The sequence below is a fragment of the Eutrema salsugineum genome, unplaced genomic scaffold, assembly GCF_000478725.1.
Source record: "Eutrema salsugineum unplaced genomic scaffold, Eutsalg1_0 scaffold_1, whole genome shotgun sequence".
In the NCBI taxonomy this organism is placed as follows: domain Eukaryota; kingdom Viridiplantae; phylum Streptophyta; class Magnoliopsida; order Brassicales; family Brassicaceae; genus Eutrema; species Eutrema salsugineum.
The window spans coordinates 20,876,909-20,898,577 of NW_006256909.1; the positions used below are offsets into that span (position 1 = coordinate 20,876,909).

The 21,669-nt window shown below is 41.6% G+C and overlaps 1 protein-coding gene and 1 non-coding gene across 2 annotated transcripts; both read right to left on the minus strand.

Moving 5' to 3' along the window:
- Positions 1-11,713: 11,713 nt before the first annotated feature.
- On the minus strand, positions 11,714-12,748 carry LOC112082157. The gene has a single exon (XM_024149256.1). It carries the CDS (start codon positions 12,746-12,748, stop codon positions 11,714-11,716), a length of 1,035 nt encoding a protein of 344 aa, XP_024005024.1.
- A 7,229-nt stretch (positions 12,749-19,977) lies between these two features.
- Positions 19,978-20,084, minus strand: LOC112082584. Its single transcript, XR_002897249.1, has one exon. It is a non-coding gene; the product is annotated as a small nucleolar RNA R71 (small nucleolar RNA).
- Between the last annotated feature and the right edge of the window lie 1,585 nt (positions 20,085-21,669).

Consider the following 21,669-nt stretch of genomic DNA (forward strand, 5'->3'; position numbering starts at 1 on the left):
ATGAAGATGATGGATAGATGTGATTTACTCGCTCAATCAATGGAGGGGCGATAGACTCACTCAATCAATGAACAAAGAAGAGAGTTTGAATCACTCAAACAATCTTAATTCCCAGCTTAATAGATCAGAAGTGTCTCACACACTTAAAATCTAAAGAAAAACACAAAGAAACTTGGTCTTTGCAAGAAAATGAAAACTGTTTTATAAACTTCAAATTGATCAAGGGTGATTTACAATGAGTAACGAACTGAGCTTATATAGGGTTTAGCTAGAAAAGAGCCGTTGAAACATTGAAGGGAAAATCTGTCCAAATAAGGCAAGTTGTGAGGTGACTTGAGTCTTGAAAGCTTGGGTGCATATTGGTGGTGTCTTGGGACGTCTAGGTTCACTGAATAAGGCTTAAGAAGGCGCACAAGTGATGAGGGAAAGAGCCGTTTGAAACACCCCATCAGTCCAATTTTAGGGTCAAGTCCTTTGTTTAAGTCATATTCGATATGTGTATTCTGAGATTCACTAAGTTAAAGTCAATATGTATTATTAGAAGACAGAAACGGATATTTTATTGATAACTAAAAGGATTCATTACAACTTATGAATCTGCATATAAGCTATTATAAGAGTACATGATCCTATCTATCCGTTTCAATACACCACTCATCCGCTTGGCTGACCAGTCCGCGCGCTTAGGCCAAATCCCTTCCTGGATCACCATCCTTTCCTGAAAGGTCAATAGTATAAGTCTATGCAATTTTGGTTAAGTATTATTCATGCACATGTATGCATTTCATGCTTATGATTCCCGACCCTGTTTTTAACCCACGACAACTATTTCTAATCCGGTTCATAGGTTGGCCTTGGGCTGACCGAGTTTTGGCGAGAACCGTTCTGTCTCCCAAGCCACTCGACTGTCGTGCCAACCGGATCCGGTCAATAACCAATACGACTCTATGCGTACCATCACCAGCCCAGTCTTAATTCCATGGCCGGCGATCTTTGGAGATTTCGGCCGAGATACATGGTCGGATCGGCCTAGCCCATACTTCGGCTGATCGTCGCATGTCTTCGGTCGAATCCGTTATTTCTTCCACCGCCACTAACCATCCGTTCGGCCTACCCCATACTTCGGCCGATCATCCAGATCGTGTGCTGAAATAACAACTTAACCGTACGCTCCAATCTATGAACGCACCTTAGTATTTCCGCGGTCGATTGCTCTTGCCACGCTTCCCTTCTTTCTTTCCGCGACCCGCACCAGCCGCGGACTCTCGGTTACTCCTTTTATTCTCTCGGTTCTATATTAATTTGGGCAGAGTTTCTCTCCTCTTTCTGTGCGTGCCCGAAAATATGGCCCAAGGGGTCTATTTATAGACTTTCCCTTGGTGAAACCGCTTTGGGCGAACAGGCCCAAATTGTTGGCCGAACAGGTGCAATGATTGGGCGCATCAACTTTGCAACCCTTCGGCCATAACCGCCCATAACCACCCTAGTCCAGCTAGTTCACTGGCCACTCAGCTAGACCAATTGTCTTACTCGTAATCCAGCTGAACTGAGCTTCCCGGCAGCTGGTCCAGCTAGCTTAGCTCACCTTTCCGACTCATTTTAGCTCAATCCTCCTTGCTGAGCTATATATCTCTCTTTTTCCTGGCTAAGTCCCACGTTAACTAAACTTAATCATCATTCCGGACCATGGCTCATATTTTCCTTAGACTCCCGACCATTATCTCCTTGCTCATAGCTCAAAATCAGAGGATCTTAAACGTTCTGGAAAGAGGACTCAAATATCTCAAACTTTGGTGAAGGAACCTTTGGTGCTTGGGGAGTGGAGGGTTCCCCGGACGGCTCATTTCTGCAGTGAACTGAAACGATCAAAAATAAGCTCTTGGACGAGTGTTTACTCTGGAGACGGTATCTTTCAGCCCATAGCTCCAAACTCAGCTGTTATGGGAAGAGCACTCAAAGACCTTGAATCTTGATGAATGTCCCGGCAACTGAATCAGACTGGAAAGGCATCCACGACATCTTTGTGACTCATCGAATCGGTCTTGAAACTGTAGCGAGACAGGTGTGTCTTCCGGTGAGCTTAACTCTCATCTCACGACTCCAAATCTAATGATCCCACCTGTTCTGTAACCGTGACTCGATCCACTCCAACTTTTCTGAAGCACCCAACAACAGAATCGAACTGGAAAGGCTCCCGGTAAGGCGATCTTTGGAACGTACTAACACAGAGGTTTCTAGCCGAGATAGTCAACCCGCGGTACATGAAAATCACCGAGAGAAGCTTCCTGGGTACAGGCCATCGCCGATAACCTCCAAAAGGCTGTTTTCACCATTTTTAAAGCTCCATTCACAATTTCTTCTCCTGGCTTTATCTTTTCAGGTCCAAACTGGTTCCAAATCACCTGTAAACACTCCAAAACATGCAAGACTCACTTGGACCTAATGCAAAGCCCTAAAACTCTAAAACAATTGTAAAACATGATGACTCTATCTAAAATTTGTGAATGAGACTCTAAACTTGGACTAAAAATGCAATCCTAAACATGTAAATTATGAATATATCAACTCCCCCACGTACACTTGTCCTTTGCTTGTCCTCAAGCAAAAAGATCAAATGGGAGAGAGGTTGAATGCATTGGGGGTTCATATTTCCTATGGGAAGAGAGTAACAATCAAAAGGAGACTGAGATTCCAAGTTGGCAATTCCACATGCAATGTAAGACTCTACTTTTGATGCTTAAATTTCAACAGTGATCTCCACAAGTTTTTCTTATTCCTAAACTCTTTGACATTCATTAAGCTCTTTTCCATGTGAATCAAATGATGCAAGTTCAAGCAGGCAAGGTTTGGCTAGGGGTGAGGCTATGAGATTAAAATGATCTCATTTAAAATGCACAAGCAAGGTTCAATGCAATCAGGGATCTCTCCATGAACGATCAAGCTTTGGCAGAAGGCTAAAGGTTAGGAGCAACCGATGCATACAATAGCAAGACTCAACTCACTTCCCTTCCCCAAAACGCCTCTAGCTTACACTCTCACAATGAACTCTCACAACTCTCTTTCACTCATTTAATCTCTCAAAAAGGGTCTTCTTTTCATTTACAAACTTTGGACTTGGGATCTTTCTTTTTCACTCAGCTCTTTTCACTTTTGACTCATCTAACCTCTCATTTTCTTTAAACACTTGAGCCCTTGGCTTCTTTTTTCTTTTCTTTACACTCAGAGGTTAGAACTTTTTTTCTTTTAAAAACAGCTTAGAGCTGTCCTTTCTTTTCAAAACACAAAACACAAGACCCAAAACCTTTTCTTTTCTTTTAAAACCCTTTTTGCTCTCATCACTCTCATTTCTCTTTTAAAACACACTCTCTTTCTCTTTTCTCTCTCAAAATCTTTTCTCTCAAACACTTCCACTCAAAGAAACCTCTCCCCCACACTTATTCACAGCCTAGACCTAATAGTTCCTTGATAATGGAACTAGACACTCATGAGACTTGCTCTTGTCGCTCTAAACCTAACACTTTCTGTTAAGCTTGATCCAAGGTGGCCTCACACTACACACACGAAATGGTTTTCGCTTGAAAGAAGGATGGGTTCAGGGAGTGGGAACTGTTCCAAATGCTGAAACAACTACTTGAGCTAAGGAAGAGAATGGTAAAAACGGGTTCTAGCTCAAATATGTAAATGAGAATCCACTATGCTTACTCAAACTATGCATCACAAGATATTTACAAGTCAGGTTCAATGGTTTTCACTTAGTAGAGTTCAGTTCAATTCAAACTTGTTTCACAGATCCAAATCTTTTCAAGTCTCACAAGCATGGAAGAATCAACAAGCATGAAGATCTAAATTCTCAAAGTGATGTTCTCTCAAGGAAAAATCTATCATTACTCCCAGTTGCACATGATGCAGACCTATATGAAAATGCAAACTAGACTCAATCCTAAAGAATGAATGAAACTACATGAGCATTTTCTTATGAAGATTTTTCAAATTTTTTGATTTTGTTTCGTTTTTATATGCACTTAGATCAATGCAAAATGAGACTCAAAATGAAAAAGAAAATAAGATCAGAATAAACATGATTAGTAAACACAGAACTCCTCCCCCACATTTAAATAACAGTCTCTTGTGTTACAAAAGCGTAAGTGAGAAGCAAAAGCAAGAAAGATGCAACATGAACTGATATGAACAAGGTGCATATGTACAAAGGTTTGGAGAGGTTACCTTAATCGCTGAGGTCGGATCCCATGTAATACGAGGGATTGGAGGTGGAGCAAGATGGAGATGGCTCCATAGGTGGACTGCTCTCAGGTGAATCCGGGAGAAACGCGGTGGCCGGATTGATCCAGTCTTCTTTGCCCAGTGGGAATTCAGGGTCACGAGCTGTTGAGCTTTCACCAACCTCTTCTCTTGTAACTGGTGCAGGTGTAGTGGCCGAATCTTTGTCTGGTGAGGCAGGTGCTGTGAGCTTCTTCACCTTTTTCTTTAGTTGTCACACACAGTCGACTAGCTTGTGAATCGTCTTGTCTTGCCATTTGCACCATTTCTGAAGGCCATTAACCCTTGAGTATAGCTTTCTTGTGTGATACTCAGGCTCACCCCAAACTTAAGGATCAAAATGGTATCGACCTGCTCCCATTCTTCTTCCAAGAACCCTTGGTTCCTCATTCTCACAACCGTCAGTTCGAACTTCGTTCTGAGGCCTACTTGACTTGGCCTTCTCTTCAGCCGGCTCTTTACCCTTGAACTTGTTGCATTTGCGTATTGGTGGGTCAACAGCCTCGTTGTATAACTGATCCTTAAGCACAATAAAAGAGACATTGTGCCTTTCTTGAAGAGTGGTGATGGCTGGGTTTGGTAGCACAATCTGAATCTTCTCATTCTGTAAGAGATTGACGGTGTACAAGAACTTCTCACCATTGCTTTCTTTTAAAAACCCAACCTTGGTGAGAATAGCTTCATCAATCAAATCAGACTTGATCTCAGCATCATCAAAGACAAAACCCCTTGCTTTCAAAATATTTGTCACTAACCATCCAGTGAGCGTTTGCCTTTTTCCCTCACTCCAATCAATCTCTTTGTATATCAGCATGTGGCGCGCCAAGAATGTACCACCAGAAAGGATATAGTGTGGGAGCCGAAACTCTCTTGCTCTTCAAGTGGCTGATGAGAGGATGTAGACCAATACCCAAGAGCTCCATATCAGCAAGGTGCACCACTCCATCATTGTGTTTGGTGAAAAACATTTGGCAAAGCACCTTGTGAGTATAGCGAATGGCTTGGTTTCTTATCCCTGAACTCTTGTATCTTCCTCCTCTGAAGTTCCCAAAAGTTATTGTGTCCCACAGACCAGTGATCATGTGATCAGGGTAGTTGAACTTCACTGTCTCATCCTCTACAGGTCTTGGAAAGCCAAAAATCTCATCCAGTTCCTTGAAGCTCATCTGGTATGGTTTACCATTGATTGTGAACTATATGTGCCCAAGACCATTGCCTTCTTTGATCCATTGATCTTTGGGGCCATACCGCAGACTTCAAGAGATGCAAGAAACTCTTGTGTCACTCCTTCATGAGTCATATCTTTCATCTCAAAGACTCCACCAAATCCCATATTGTTAAAAATCAGCTTAACCTCTTCAAGTAGTCCCATCTGTTTCAGCAGCTCCATATCAGGAAACTTGGTTTGCAACACCTTCACATCCTTGAACATAGCATAATAATCATTAAAAGTTGGCTCTTGGACTTCAGATCCTGATCCTTTCTTTGCTTTCTTAGCCGGCTGCAATGCCACTTCAGGATCACTCTCGGTCTCTTCATAATCTTCAGCCACAGCTATCTCTTTTCCCTTCCTTTAAACACCTTTGACCAATGCCAACTCTTGACCAGTAGTCTTTGAACCAGATTAGTGCTCTTCGGTTTAACCACTTTCTTAACTTGCTTCTCAGCCGGCTTCTTTGGCTTTCTTTCAAAAACCTTTCTCCCAAATGGCAAGAATTGTTCCTCTGAAGTACCGGCTTTGGCTTGTTTGGCCTTCTCCATAGCAGCAGTTCTCTTGGTGCCTCCCATTCTGCATTTACTCAAGCAGAAATGAGCACCAGACAAAAGAACAACAAAATTTTTGCCAAAAATTCACCAAGTTCAAATGATGGTACAATCGATTTTTCAAGAAGAGATGGTTTCTTTAACTAAACATAAATTCAATAATTCCGTAGCAATGCCAAGAAACAATGCACACAAATAATTTATCTTGAAACACAAATTCTTGAAAAAAAATCAAAATTAATGGTGAAATTGAGCAAATTTTTCAAAAATTCCAAGAACAGGTTATTCTTAAGAAAAAATCAAGTTTTCCTATCCATTCTACTTGCAAAACATTCACAAAATTATTCCAAGGTACCAAGCAACCTATTAAAATCGATTCCACGGATTTCAAGTTCAAGAACTTCACATTTAAGACATAGAAAAAGATGAGTTTTAACAGACAAAATACCTTGGAATCTTCAAAGTTCAAGTGAAATTCGATAATGCAGCAAGAAAGTAGACATAATTACGAGTTCAATGCAGTTGGAATTTCTCAATTTGAGTGAGTTTGAAGTTCAGAAATAGAGGAAAGAGAGAGCAAACTCGGGATTCTCGTGGGAAAAGGAGGCTGTGGGTGGGGAACAGCTGTAAAGTGTGCGGCTTTGACAGGTCAACGTACGGTCCTCTTGTTCAAAATTTTTATCGCGGCTTTGGTGACCGTGTCAAACTGACCGTGTCAAACCTCTTGTTCCTTTCATGCCTTTACCGCGGCTATGCATTGATCGTGTCAATCGAACCGTGTCATTCACCGAGAGGTTTGTATCGTGAAACTTTGTTGCCTCGGTTTGGATTTTGACCGCATCGTTCCATCGTCCCAAGATCCAAACAGAAATTTCATCGGCTAAAATTGTTGGCACGGTATGGCTTGCTCGTGTCAATGCACCGCGTCAATACCCGAAGAAGTTTTTCCTCGGCTAAAATCCCATGCCACGGTCTGGACCGACCGTGGCAATCACCCTGTGTCATTTCCCAAAGCTTATCACTCGATTGAAGTTCTTTGCCGCAGTCTGCTCGTCCCGTGCCTTTCAAGCCGTGTCAAAACCCAAATGCTCATTGGCCGGCTAAAACATGTTTGACACAGTCAGGCCTGCGAACTCCCCGTGGCAACTCCCTGTGTCTGTGACATGCTCATTGACCGTGTCAAACTCCCCGTGGCAACTCCTGAACGGTGCCTCGTCTAAAAACACTTTGCCATGAACATTATCTCATCCCGTGCCAACCAACCGTGGCAAGATCCGAATGGGATTCTTGCTAAGTTCACAATTGCCTCAGCTGGCCTGCGAACCGTGTCACCTGACCGTGGCAATCGCTGAGAGGTCTGCAAACTTGCCATTGTCTAGATTTCACCCGTGACTCCCCCTCGTGCCGAAGTCAGAACAACGTTCCACGCCCAAGTCTTGACCGTGGCTGGCCACCATGGCATTGTCCGAGTCATAACACTTGGCCTCCTCTTTCATTTCGTTGCCTTTTACACACTTTCTCACAAGGCCTAACCTCTTGTGATCAAGCCCGAGACCGGAAAACACTTAACAAACACATCAAAAACTTCCAAAAATATAAAACGAAAATATATAAAAGCTATTTACAAAGGATAAGCTTTGGGTGTCTCCCCAGCACTTTGTTTAATGTCACTATGTTTGACTTTGAAAACCTGTTTAACAGGCTGGTGGATCATCAAGAGGAACTGAAGAAGTTTCCTCTCTCTTCTCTGAAAGCAGGTAATGCTTGACCCTTTGTCCATTCACAACAAAACCCTTGCCATCCTTTCCTTCCAAAACCAATGCTCCTAAGCTTCTAACCTCCAAAACCCTGAATGGTCCTGAACATCTTGACCTTAACTTGCCAGGAAAGAGCTTGAGCCAGGAGTTAAACAAGAGTACAAGGTCTCCCACCTTGAATTCCCTCTTAAGAATCTTCTGATCAGGCAATACCCTGGTCTTCTCCTTATAAATCCTTGCACTTTCAAAAGCATTGAGTCTTATTTCCTCTAGCTCATGTAACTGAAGTACTCTCTTCTCTTGAGCTGTTTTAATGTCAAAGTTCAACATTTTAACAGCCCAAAGAGCGTTGTACTCAAGCTCCACTGGTAGGTGACAGCTCTTCCCATATAACAGATTGAAAGGTGAGGTTCCAATGGGAGTCTTGTAAGTGGTCCTATAGGCCCAAATAGCATCATCTAACTTCCTGCTCCAGTCTTTCCTCGAGTTTCTCAGTGTTCTTTCTAATATGGCTTTGATCTATCTGTTTGAAACCTCTACTTGGCCGCTAGTCTGAGGGTGATATGGGCTTGCAACTTTATGTTTGACACCATGCTTCCTTAGCAGCCCCTCTAGAGTCTTGTTCACAAAATGAAAACCTCCATCACTTATCACTACTCTAGGAACCCCAAACCTAGGGAAGATGATGCTTTTGAAAAGCTTGACCACCACTTTAGAGTCATTGGTTGGGGAAGCAACAGCCTCAACCCATTTGGAAACATAATCCACAGCATCAAGTATGTACTGGTTCCCATTTGAACTCACAAAAGGCCCCATGAAGTCTATGCCCCAACAGTCAAAGAGTTCCACTTCAAGAATGGGGGTTTGGGGCATCTCACTTCTCTTGGAGATCTTTCCTTGTCTTTGGCATTGATCACAACTTGACACAACAACTTGAGCATCTATGAACATTGTAGGCCACCAGAACCCTGATTGTAACACCTTGGCCACTGTCTTTAAAGCTCCTAAATGACCTCCATAAGCTGACCCATGACATTCCTGTAGCACTGGTTGAATCTCTTCCTCAGCTAAGCATCTCCTATACAAGTGATCTTTGTTCAGCACATACAAATAAGGTTCATCCCCATGATACCTTTGCACATCTTTGAAGAATCTCTTCCTTTGATAGGCATCCAGTTCTGGTGCCTTTACACCACAAGAGAGATAGTTAACAATATCTGCAAACCAAGGTAAACTCCTCTCTCTTATAGCATTAGCCTGTTCCACCTCCAAGTAAGATTAACAACCATTAGATGCTCTTCAGGAAGTGAGTCATCTAAAGGTACATCTGATTCCACTCTCAGCCTAGAAAGATGATCAGCAGCTCCATTTTTAATGCCGTCCTTGTCTTGCACCTCCATATCAAATTCTTGCAGGAGTAGAACCCACCTCATGAGCCTAGGCTTGGCATCCTTCTTTGTCATTAGGTACCTCAAAGCTGCATGATCAGTGTACTTAAAAACTTTTGAGCCCACAAGGTAGCTTCTGAATTTGTCAAATGCAAAGACTATAGCCAACATCTCATTTTCTGTTGTTGCATATTTTTCTTGTGCTGAGTCCAAGGTCCTGCTTGCATAATAGATCACATGCAACTTCTTTTCTTTCTTTTGGCCTAAAACTGCTCCCACTGCATAATCTGAAGCATCTGTCATCACTTCAATGGGCAATGTCCAATCAGGAGCCTGAACTATTGGTGCAATCACAAGAGCTTGCTTGATCTTAAGAAATGCTTCCATGCACTCCTCATCAAATACATAGTCCACCTCCTTGCAAAGAAGCCTTGTCAAAGGCCTGGCTATCTTAGAAAATTCTTTGATAAACCTTCTATAGAAGGCGGCATGACCAAGGAAGCTTATAATGCCCTTAACCGATGTTGGAGCCTTTAAGTTCACCATGACCTCCACCTTGGCCTTGTCCACCTCTATTCCTTCTTCTCAGACCTTGTGCCCAAGTACAATTCCCTCTTGCACCATAAAATGACATTTCCCAGTTTAACACCAAGCTTGTCTCCTCACATCTCTTGAGACCCTGAGAAAGATTAGAATGACAAGCAGAGAAAGAGGACCCATAGACAGAGAAGTTGTCCATGAATACCTCTACCTTCTCTTCAATAAGGTCAGAAAATATGTGTATCATACAACGCTGGAATGTGGCAGGAGCATTGCATAGGCCAAAGGGCATGCGTCTATATGCATATGTGCCATATGGGCTTGTGAATGTCGTTTTCTCTTGATCTCTGGGATCTGTTGGGGTCGGTTTTCACCCCAAGCAGATAAAACCATCTCAGAATGACTAAGTATAGAAGAAAGACAAAGTAGCCAAGCCGTCCACCAAACAGGGGCCGAGCCGTGCTCACCAAGACAAGTGGGAGAGCCGTGGTCACCAAGACAAGTGGGAGAGCCGTGGCCACCAAGTGGGATAACCGTGAAGATAGACCAATGGGGAGAGCCGTGAAGAAAGATAGATGGGCCGAGCCGTATCATGAGAAATGGGCTGAGCCGCACTTCAACATGCTTGGGCCGAGCCGCGCCCCGGTGAGGTGGAACAAATCACGTCTCGACTCAAATGGCAAGCGGGCCGAGCCGTGGAGAAGTTCAGATGGGCCGAACCAAGGCCTTGAGAGACGAAGCCCATAGAAACCCTAGGCGAGATACAAAGGCGGTGAGCCGCACGAGGCGATAAGAAAATATTCCAAAAATCTCTCCCGAGATTCTCGGCTAGGCGGTTCAGAGAATTAGTATAAATAAACGATGTATACAATTCATTCTGTAACTTTTGCAACCCTAAGCAATAAGAGCTAAACACTTTTACAGCAAAAACCTTCTTTTGATCTTACTGTTCTTGCGATAAATCCCTAGAAATTTTGGATCCCTGAAGTTTTCCTTAACAAAATTTTTGGTTGTGCGAGTTTTGGCTCATACAGGATCTATAGGTATTTGGAAGAAACCAGAGTACCCATCAAGGAAAACGAAATAGGAGTGGTTAGCATCAATAAATGGCAATAGGAAATTATCCTTTCTAGATGCAGAGTTAAGCTTTCTATAATCAATGCACATGCGGTGACCAGTTATAGTTCTTGTGGCTATTAACTCACCCCTATCATTTTTCACCACTGTGACACCACCTTTCTTGGGAACCACATGCACAGGAGATATCCATCTTGAGTCAGAAATTGGGTAAATAATTCCTTCCTCAAGAAGTTTGAGTACCTCCTTCTTAACCACCTCTTTGAGGTTGGGGTTAAGGCGCCTCTGCTGCTCAATAGAGGATATGGATTTGTCCTCTAGGTGGATCCTGTGGGTGAAAATATCAGGAGAGATCCCTCTAATGTCTGCTAAGGAATAACCTATTGCTCTCCTGAATGTACTAAGTTCACTTAACAATGCTTGTTCTTCATGAGCTAACAGGTTATCATTAATGATGACAAGGTATGAAGAGTTAGGTCCAAGGAATGCATACCTGAGCCCTGTTGGTAGAGGCTTGAGCTCAACAGGGGGTGCCTTTGATTCATCCCAATCAGCACTGGAGCTGTCCTGCTCGGTTGTAGCTCCCTTGTTGCTGCTCACACAGCTCACCCTGCTCCTCCACTTTAGAACCCACGTCCATGACTCTTTGAACTGCTTATTGGCTTGTATTTGAGCCTCTGATGTCCAAGACCTCAAAACCGCCTGCTTCTAGCTCCAGAAACTTTGTCTCTGAACCAAGTTCCCTTGCATGGTCCAAAAACAACTTGTACCCTTCACTCTCCTCTGCCAAGAACCCATGGTCTCCTTGTTCTTTGGTTAAAGCAACTTGAAGAGGATCATCAGTATTCAACTCCTCAAGAAGTTCATCAGCTAGTTGATCCATGGTCTCTACATAGAAGCATTGTCCTTCTATGGTAGGTTTTTCATCATGTCCTTGATATCAAACTTCAGCTTTTCTTTACCAAGTTGTAGCCCAATGATGCCACCTCTTACATCAATGATTGCTCCTGTTGTGGCCGAGAATGGCTTTCCCAAAATCAGTGGATCAACCGGCTCTTCATCCATCTCTAGAACAACAAAATCTGTAGGCACTTCAAAACCGCCTCTCTTGACTGGCAAGTCCTCTAACATCCCAACAGGTAGCCTTACTGATCTATCACATAGAACAAGAGAGATTCTAGCAGGTTTGAACACTCTATATCCAAGCTTTCTTGCTATAAAAAATGGCATTAAGCTGACAGATGCTCCCAAGTCATAAAGGCAGTGTGTAAACATCAATGCTCCTATAGCACAAGGAAGAGTAAAGCTCCCTGGATCAGACAGCTTCCTTGGGACTGAACTTTTCTGAATGATGGCACTACACTCATGGCTAAGCACCACCATATCTTGTAGCTCTTTAGTTTTGTTCAAGATAGCATATTTTAGAAGCTTTCCAAGCTTAGGCATCATCAGAAATTCTTCAATGAGAGGCATTGTAAGTGGTGTTTCATTAAGAGTCTTCTCAAAGAGTGCCCTTGCTTTATCTAAAAACTGCTTCTTAAATCTTCCTGGATATGGGAGCTTAGGTTGATTGGGAGGTGGTGGAACATAAGGCTTTTCTGATTCTAATAGCTTTTCCACCTCTTTGGCCTTCCCTTTCTTTGATCTTTCAGCTTCTTGATCATCCCTGGGGGCTGCCTCCCCACCAATTTGATCATTGTCCTTAATGATCACATTGTTATGCTCTAAACCTGGTAGCTCTTTGCCACTTCTCAATGTAATGACTTTAGCATACTCTTTTGGGTTTGGTTCAGGCTTACCAGGTAAGCCACCTTGGCTTCTTGAAGTAGATGCCTGATTCTGTTTCAGCTCCCTTATCTCTTGTTCCATTGAAGCATACTGACTCTCAGCTCTTTGTTGACCCTGTAGCAACTGCTGTAGTATCCCACACATATCTGGTCCCATCTGCTGACTCTGAACTAGCGGTTCCTAGATCAAATGCTGCTGAACCATCAGCTGCTGATTGAAACCTGGAGGCACTTTGAGCTGTTTCTGTTGAGAACTGAAGTTGCTGACCGGATTCTGATGCTGTGGTTGACCATATTGTTGCTGAGGCTGGCTGAACTGAGGCTAAAAAGAACTCTGAAATAGATTCTTAGGAGCATAGCTTTGTTGGTTTTGCTAAGAAGGGTACACCTGATCTTGAGGATTTGCTACATTGGGGTTGCGGTATAAGAGGTTCTGGTTGGCTCCATGGTTGTTGAACCTCTGATACTTCTGTTGATTCCCAATATAGTTGATCTCTTCTTGTGTGAAGCCATCTTCATTGATGTTCTCAAAGCTTGGAGAATCATCAAACTCACCAACATAGTGAATTGGTTTTTGAGAAACCAGTTTCAGTTTTTCTAGTTCACTCCTCAGCTCTTTAACCTCTTTAGTAAGCCTTTGATCTGATCTTGAACCCTCTGATCTGTTTGTCCTGTCATAATCCTCACCATAGGTGTCATTAGCCAAATTCTCCACAAGTTCCATAGCAGATGTAATCTCTATTGCCAATAAATTACCATTGGAAGTTGTGTCTAATTGATTACTTATATGTGGTAAAGCTCCTCTATACAGTGTAGAAAGTAGAGAAGCATCAGACAAACCATGGTGTGGACATTCACTACAAGAAAGAGGGGCTTTTCCGTCGAATTATTTACGATGATTTGTAGTCGTCATAAATTTACGACGACATTACGTCGTATTTACGACGATCAAAAATTTCGTCGTAAATTCGACGTAAAAAATAACCCTCGTAAAATCGTCGTAATGTTACGACGATATTACGACGAATAAAGAATGAATTATATTTCGTCGTAATATTTACATCGATAATACGACGAATTGTCCTCTATCTTGTAATTGACCTAAAATCGATGTAAATGTGATGTAAATTTTATTTCGACGTAAATTTGATGTAAATATGCAATGGTAATATGTTGGTAACCAAACAAAAAATTCTATATATACCCTTTCTTCTCTCATTATTCCATCAACCCAAAAAACATATAAAGACACAAATTTTTTGAGTCTTTGAATGTTTAAGTAAAATTTTTAGTAGTTGAAATTTCTATCAAATTTCAGAAACAAAAAGTCAAATATTTGTGTAGCTTCTAAACCGCTCCCAAGCTTCCCCAAAGCTTTCATTGTTATGTTGCTTGAAGCTTTAAATTGGTTTCTCAGCTTAGCTGTCCTAGAAGTAGAGAAGAACTTGGATAAAAAGGCAAGCTTGCACTGCTCCCAAGTCTGTATGGAACCTCTAGGCAGATTCTTCTCCCATTGGTGTGCCTTGTCTCCTAGACTGAATGGGAAAAGCTATCTTCAGAGACACCATTGATTTTGGTGAGGTCACAAACTCTGTCAAACTGGTCTAGGTGCTCCAAAGGATCCTCCATTGGCAAACCATGGAACTTAGAGTTCTGCACCATGTTGAGCCAAGAAGCCTTCACCTGAAAATTGTTATTCTGAAATGGTGGTGCTTGGATTCCTGCTTTATTGTGATGTGCATTGGCTCTATCATTCTCCCCAACAAACACTGGTGGAGGTTCTTGTCTCCTTTGAGCTTGATGCTGAGGAATGAATTGAGCCTGTTGCTCATTCCTATTAGCCTGTTGCTGATTCTGCTGAGCCTGCCTCTCATTCCTTTGTGCCATGTTTATATTGACAAAGGCTTGCTGCTCATTCCTCTCAGCTTGAGCCTGATTCCTTTGAGCTCCATTACCATGCTGAGCCTGTTGCTCTTCTTGAACCTGGTGCTCAATGTCAACCACGTGGTGCTCTCTCTGTTGCTCCATATCAGCTGCTCTATCAGTTTCCCTTGCACGTCTATCTCTTGTTCTTGTTGGAACTAAGAGATTGATGTTGTCGTTCAGAGGAAATGGTGGACCACAACTTCTAGACCTTGATCTGGTGTTCATACACCTGAAAACAAAGACAGAACTTGCAAAGTGATCAGTAAAACAAAAGAAAAAGACTTGATCTCAATAACAGATCAAAGACTAATGCTAAACAATCCAAAATTTGGCAACGGCTGATATGCTCAAAGTTTAATCCCTAAGCTACTCTACAAGAGCACAGATGTGCAGTTGTAGTATTGCAGGGGTCGAACCACACAGACGAGAAATTCACGCAATAAACCTATTTAGAAATCGAATTATGCTAAGCAGATTAATGAGAAGCTAACAACGATGCAATAAAAATAAACGATGCAGTAAAAACGTTTGTAAGATTCAGATGGATGGAAATTAGGCTTAGGGTGTTTCTCAGGAAATCAAAAAATGCAGATCCATTGAGTAGTCACGATTCAGGTTTAAGCACGGTTCTTGAACTCAATCACAAAATTATAATTAACCAACTTCCATTGTGAAAATTATCTACGTTAAAATCTTAGAATTCCAAATTCTTTTGCAAATCCTACAGATTTAAACCAGCTTTAGTGCTCAAGTTTGATATGTTCACAAAGTGCCTAAACTAAATTCCTTTGCGAATAGCTACTTTGCTCACCCTAGGTTCTTTCCAGTTATTCAATTACTTTTCCGTTTCAATTAAGCAACCTAAGATCTAAGTTCTAGGTGATGAGTCCAGAATTAGCTTTAAGAATAACCTATGGTGAAGAACTAAATAGATTATGAACCCTAACTTAATCAATTAATCAAACATTCAAAGAAAACCTTAATGAGAAACCTAAACCTAACAAGCTAACTACTCAGACATGGATATTGAAACAACACACATGATTGAATAGATTGCAATAAGAAGATGAATAAAATAAATAAAGGGGTTCAAAATCTTTTCTCTAAACGAACAGAGTTCAGACTTGTCTCCCCAAGCTCTAAAAATCGCAAAACGCCTAAAGCACAAGCTATCTCTCTCTCGAAAATCCAAGGTGTCGATGAAAAGAGACTAAAAACCCTATTTATATCTTAAAAACACGTATTGGGCTTCTTTGGAAACTTCTGGGTCCAACTCCTTCTTCAAACAAGAAACAAAATTGCGTTTTCCTTTTTTCTTTGGCAAGCGTCGAGCGTCACTCTCCATGGTGTCGTGCGACACCAATGCACATGATTTGTCTTTCGCGAATTTGATCCTGATTTAGCTCCAAAGTGCTCCAAAATCACCAATTAAGCTCCAAACGTACCTAAGACCTGTAAAGACTCCAAAAGACTCGAAAAACACTAGGAAAACTATATAAATAAGACCTATATCATGGTCAAAAACCATAAAAACCATGATATATCAACTCCCCCAGACTTAGCATTTGCTTGCCCTCAAGCAAACATAATACCCAATAAGAGAAAGAGGTTTGAAAACACGGAGATTCAACCTTTCACTGGAACATCAATTTGACCGATCACCTTGAAACTCAAATACTGCTTCATCATTCTAAATCGAACCACCATGTACTTCTCCGCAGACATTCACAGCTTCCCAGATTAAGTCCCAAATTCTACAACATTGTCCATAAACCCTCATCGCCGGATCTCACTGATGAATCAGATGCCAAGAATCTTCCAGATTCGTTCCCGTACTAATACTCAAACAAATCAGCCATATAATCCTTTGGTACTCTTCTCTCTCCCCAGACTATCATTTCGCACTCTCATCATCTTTTTTTATGGCATATATACGATAAGGTTAAAACTGCGAGTACTGATAGTATTCCATCGAATCCCCGATTTGTCCCCTTACCTTGTATCAAAGGTTTTCAGCAAATAATGGGGTCACTTGAAATTTTCGTACCCCTCGGTTCCTTCCTTTGTGTGATCAGTCCTACTTAGAGGTGAAATAATGGGATCCTTGGAAATTTTCCCTAGCCCTTCACTCCTAAAAGAAAATCATATCAATCTTTTCGCCCTTTTCTTTCTTTCTTCTCTCTTTTTTTTTATCTTGTCAAAAAGGAGAGAGGTACCAACATTAGATCTCACACAGGCTTCCATTTGTCAAGTATGAACGAGGAATTAAGCTCTATGAACATCAGCCACATCAGTGAGGTAAAAGTTCAGAAATTAGCTCAGGTTAGTGGAATTTGTTGGAAACATGGATGCCTCTAGTCAACTGCTCAGCCTTTGGATTTTTCATTAGTCGGATCTAGACTGAATCTGCAGTAATGGTCACTTAGATGAAAGGTCAGCACAATAATTCCAGGAAAAGCATCATAATCTCCAACAAGTTTTGACTCAATAACAATTTGATAGGACTGACTCTTAAGAAAAACAAACACAATGTCAGCGACTACTTCCCCCAGAGTTGAACAACACTGTCCTCAGTGTTATCTAGCCCGAAGTTACAAAGAAAAGAATCAAAGACGACGAATGCAAAGGGTTAGAGTGTCTTACTGCCGAGTCAACATCGACCAACACACAGCTCAGAATCAGGCAAAACTAAGCCTAGGTCGACAGTACATGGGTGGTGACGAGCGATACCTGTAATGGTGTCGCGCGACACCACGTTGTAGAGAACAATCCTTGTGATCAGAAACACGTGAATCCATTAAACAGGACAGAGAATCATCTAGGTTAGCACTGTCAGATCACTCAGAGATAAGTTAGAAGTTACAAGTCAACCCATATATGCATAAATCCAGCAAAGTTTCACAACAAATGTAGCTGACACAACAGACTCAAACAAGGAAGACGAAAATAAAAGAAAAACAAAAGAAAAGAAAATAGAACCAGAACGACCAAGGAACTAGTCCTCGTCAGTAGTAGCAGCATCATCACCGGAGTGAGTGGGTGAACGGGAGCATGGACGAGAAGTGCGAACACAGCCACAACGAGAGAGAGTAGCGATGGCACTTCAGATGCTCTGAAAATTCTGAACAACGTACCTCTGAAAATCAGGAGCCTCCATGGGAATCTCTGGTGCAGGTGGGAGATCAGGAGCAGAGAATGAGATGCCACTAGAGCGAGTGATAACACCGTATTTTGACCACTTTTATGGATTATAATTGTATCTTATGCAGGTGTTTTAACTCTGTTTTCAATGGCTTTTAAAGTTTTTTCAATGTTTTAGAGTTTCAAAAGACTTTACAGGAAACTTGGGCAAAAGATATGCAATTTGGAACAAATAAGCAATTTTGGATAAATGCAGACCATCAGAAGAATGACAAGCGATGAAGACCTTCTCAGCGTCTGATCACCCCCAAAACATGAGACAACATAGAGGATCCAACCAGCTTTCTAATGCACTTGGTTTGGAGTCAATCCAACGGTTAGATCTTCAGATACTCCCGATGAAAGAATAACAGAAAATGCAGTTCCGGAAGAGAGCCATGTGCCGGGACCGCGGCCAACACCTATTTTCCCGCGGGTAGAGCCACCGCGACCGCGGAACTTGGTCGTTCACTTTCCAGACGACTTAATTAAAGCCCAGATCAATTCCTTTCATTATTTTTGAAGCCCTAAGTGTCCAGAACCACTCCAGAAGCTATAAATACCCTCTTTAGGTCATTCTAAAGAGGGGAGACCAATAGACCGAAACTTAGACAACTTAGAGAGAGAGATTTTCGTGGGAGCAACTCTAGAGGCCACCGCCGTCTCAGAAGAAGGAGCCGCCGCTGGGGGAAGCCATCGCGCCTCCATCTGCTTCTCTGTTCTTCGTTTTTCTCCCTTCTTTTCTTTAATTTCCTGCAACTTTCAATACTCTGTGATGATTGTTTACAATATGTTTGAGTAGTTACCCAGTTGGGTTTAAAGGGATTGCTCAAAGGGAATTTCATGTGTCTTTGCTTATGAATCGATAGATTTCGGATTTATAATCTTCGAGATGTTCTTCGTTTGCCTTTAATCTTACTGCATGATTCTTTCCTGGCCACTTAGAAGCCGATCTGATATGATATGTTGCGAAAGCTTTCATTGATTGTCTGAACTAGGGTGAAACGAGCAATTATTCTATAGGAGTGGAAACCTACCTGTAGTTGAGTTGTGAATGTTGATGAGTCTTGTTTTGCTATTGCATCTTCTCCCTTCCAGGATCAGAGTGTAAGCCTACTGATCAGGGTTGCGAGAGATAGTTGTTTAGTGCTGCGAAAGAAGGCTATTCATACTTCCGTGCCTCGAGTTCTAGAACATACGTAGTTGATTACCTTTATCCTTGTTTAAAATCGACATAGCCTAGTCCATGAACCCCTGCGAATTCCCCTTGAGCCTCAACGTTTTTCTTTAATTGCTTACAACCTTCAATTCTATTTGCTTTTCATTCGCTTTTTACTTGCTTCAATTCGCCTTTAATCTATTCGCATTCTACTTGCTTTTACTTGCTTTGGTTTTTTAATTCCTTTTTGTTTAGCTTTCTAGTTTAGATTTAGTGACAACCAAAACCCAAAACCAAAACCCAAACCTTTTTAGTTCTAGTCTGATTTAAGCATTGCCGTGAATTCGTACTGAAACAACTAAGTCTCTGTGGATCGATACCCTAAGTACTACAGCGCACATCTGTGCACTTGCAGACATTTAGGGGTTATAAATTTAAAACCTGAAGCTTAGTAAAACGAAAACAACAAACCCCGTTTACAAACTGCAATCAAGTTTTTGGCGCCGTTGCCGGGGACTTTGATTTCTTTCGTTGCGAATCCCAGCTTAAATCCATTAGAACACTTGTTTACTTTTACTTTTCCTTTTGTATCTTTCAGGTTTCTCTGCAATGAGAGACCGGGAACATGGTCCCGGGACTCTTGGTGATCCACCATATTGTGTGGATGGTGATCCAAGCGATGATGACCTGACTGATGGCGAGTTTGAAGAACCGATCTATGATGACAATCAGCTAATCGGATCGGCAAAACATGAAGATGATGATGAACTGATTGGAAGTTTCTATTCACTCGAGAAATTCTTGGGGGATCGAAGAGCTATTCAACCAGCCTTACCAAAGGATGGCAAAACCGAAATTAAGGTACCCTATATCCATTTAGTTCAACAAAATCAATTCTATGGTTATTCATTCGAAAACCCGATTGACCATATCGAGACGTTCGAAGAATTATGTGCAACCATTATAGCAAATAGGGATTACCACAAGTGTAGTCTTTTCCCATTCTCTCTTAGAGATAACGCCAGCAAATGGCTAAAATCTTTGCCACCTGCTTCACTAAAAACGTGGGCAGCGTGTAGAACTGCTTTCCTAAATCGTTTTTAAACTAGAAATCGTTCAAATCTCTTATGAAACAAGATAAGAACTTATAAACAAAAAGAAGATGAAGATCTTTAGATACTTGGGAAAGATTTAGGGAATACCAAAGAGATTGTCCACACCATGGATATACCGAGGAATACCTGCTAGGTATCTTCTATCGCGGTATAACTCCAGAGTTACGACACTCTTTCGATACAGCGAGTAATGGAGATTTCTCAACTAGATCTGTAGAAGATGCTCACGTTTTCATTAAAAATTTTGCAAACAACATCCGAAATCAAGTAACTTTTGGTAATTCTGCACTTCCTGAGAAGAAAGAAGAAATTTCGGAAGTTATGAAGTGTCTCCATCACATAATGAGTCATCTTGGATTGCAACAACCAAATAAGGTACACAATACATGTAACTTTGACAGTTGGGACAACCCAATGGATTCTTATGATCAAGGGATGGTTAACACTGCAGAAGTCTATCAAATTCAAGATTTTCCATTCGTTTCTGATCACCGCGGGTCCATTCATTCGGACCGTGGCAAACCATGCTTTCACCGCGGTCGTGATGATGCTGACCGCGGCCAAGACATGTTTCACCGCGGTCGCGAGCCTTCTGACCGCGGGAAACTGTCTTCCGAGCTTGACTGGAAACCATCTTCCAAACCTATCTTGGCTATTCAATCTAATCCTGTTCCATATTCTAGTTTTCCCTCTTCTAAAGTTGAAAACCTAAACAAAAAGATTTTAGAGCTTGAAAAATTTAGGTCTCAAGAGATTAGTGATCTTAGATCTGAACTAAAAACGATGCAAGAGGATTTCAATGAAAAATTTTCCACCCTCCTTAGCCTGATGATCAAAACTAATTTTAAAAACATAGAAAATTCCAAAGAGGAACTATGTGAAAATTCTTTCGAAAACTCAAGTGAAGCAGATCCCGCCGATCATGTGAAAGCTATCACACTCAAGAGTGGATTAGCTTACAAAGATCCTGAATTTCCTAAAGATCCCGAAGATGAGGAAAATGGTAAGGAAGAGGAAAAAGAAAGAGAAAGAATCACGATTGAAGATGTTGACAGAGAAGTGGTAGGAGAGAAGGATGGAGAAGAAGTAAGAGAAGATTCATCCCGGGAAATCCTTGGAGAAGACCCGATTCTACCTCCACCAACTCGAGTCTATAAACCTAAACCTCCATATCCTAGAGCCTTACGAGCTCCTAAGAAAGAGAAAGAAAAAGCTAAGCTAAAAGAGCTAATCAATCAATTAAATGTGAAATTACCTTTCGTAGAAGCTTGTGCTATGATTCCAGCTTTAAGAAAATATATGAAGGGTATTCTAACAAATTCTTTAACTCTTGAAGAAGGCGTTATGATGATAACCCATGAATGTAGTTCTATCCTGCAAAGCCGAATCCCTGAAAAGAAAAACGATCATGGAAGCTTTGTGCTTTCATGCACCATCAATGATGTAGCTTTTGAACGTGCTCTATGTGATTTAGGATCTAGCATAAACATGATGCCTCTTTCTGTAGCAAAACGTTTAGGACACCACACTTTCCAGCCTACTAAAATCTCCTTAGTATTAGCTGATCGTTCTGTTAGACAACCTGTAGGTATCCTAATAAATGTTCCTGTATAAATCGAAAAATGTTCCATACCCACCGATTTCGTAGTTCTAGAACTAGAAAGAGAACCTAAGGATCCACTTATTCTGGGACGACCA

Coding starts and splice junctions, on each gene's coding strand:
- LOC112082157 (XM_024149256.1), bottom strand. CDS start 12,748: ATGGGACCAGATATGTGTGGGATACTACAGCAGTTGCTACAGGGTCAA.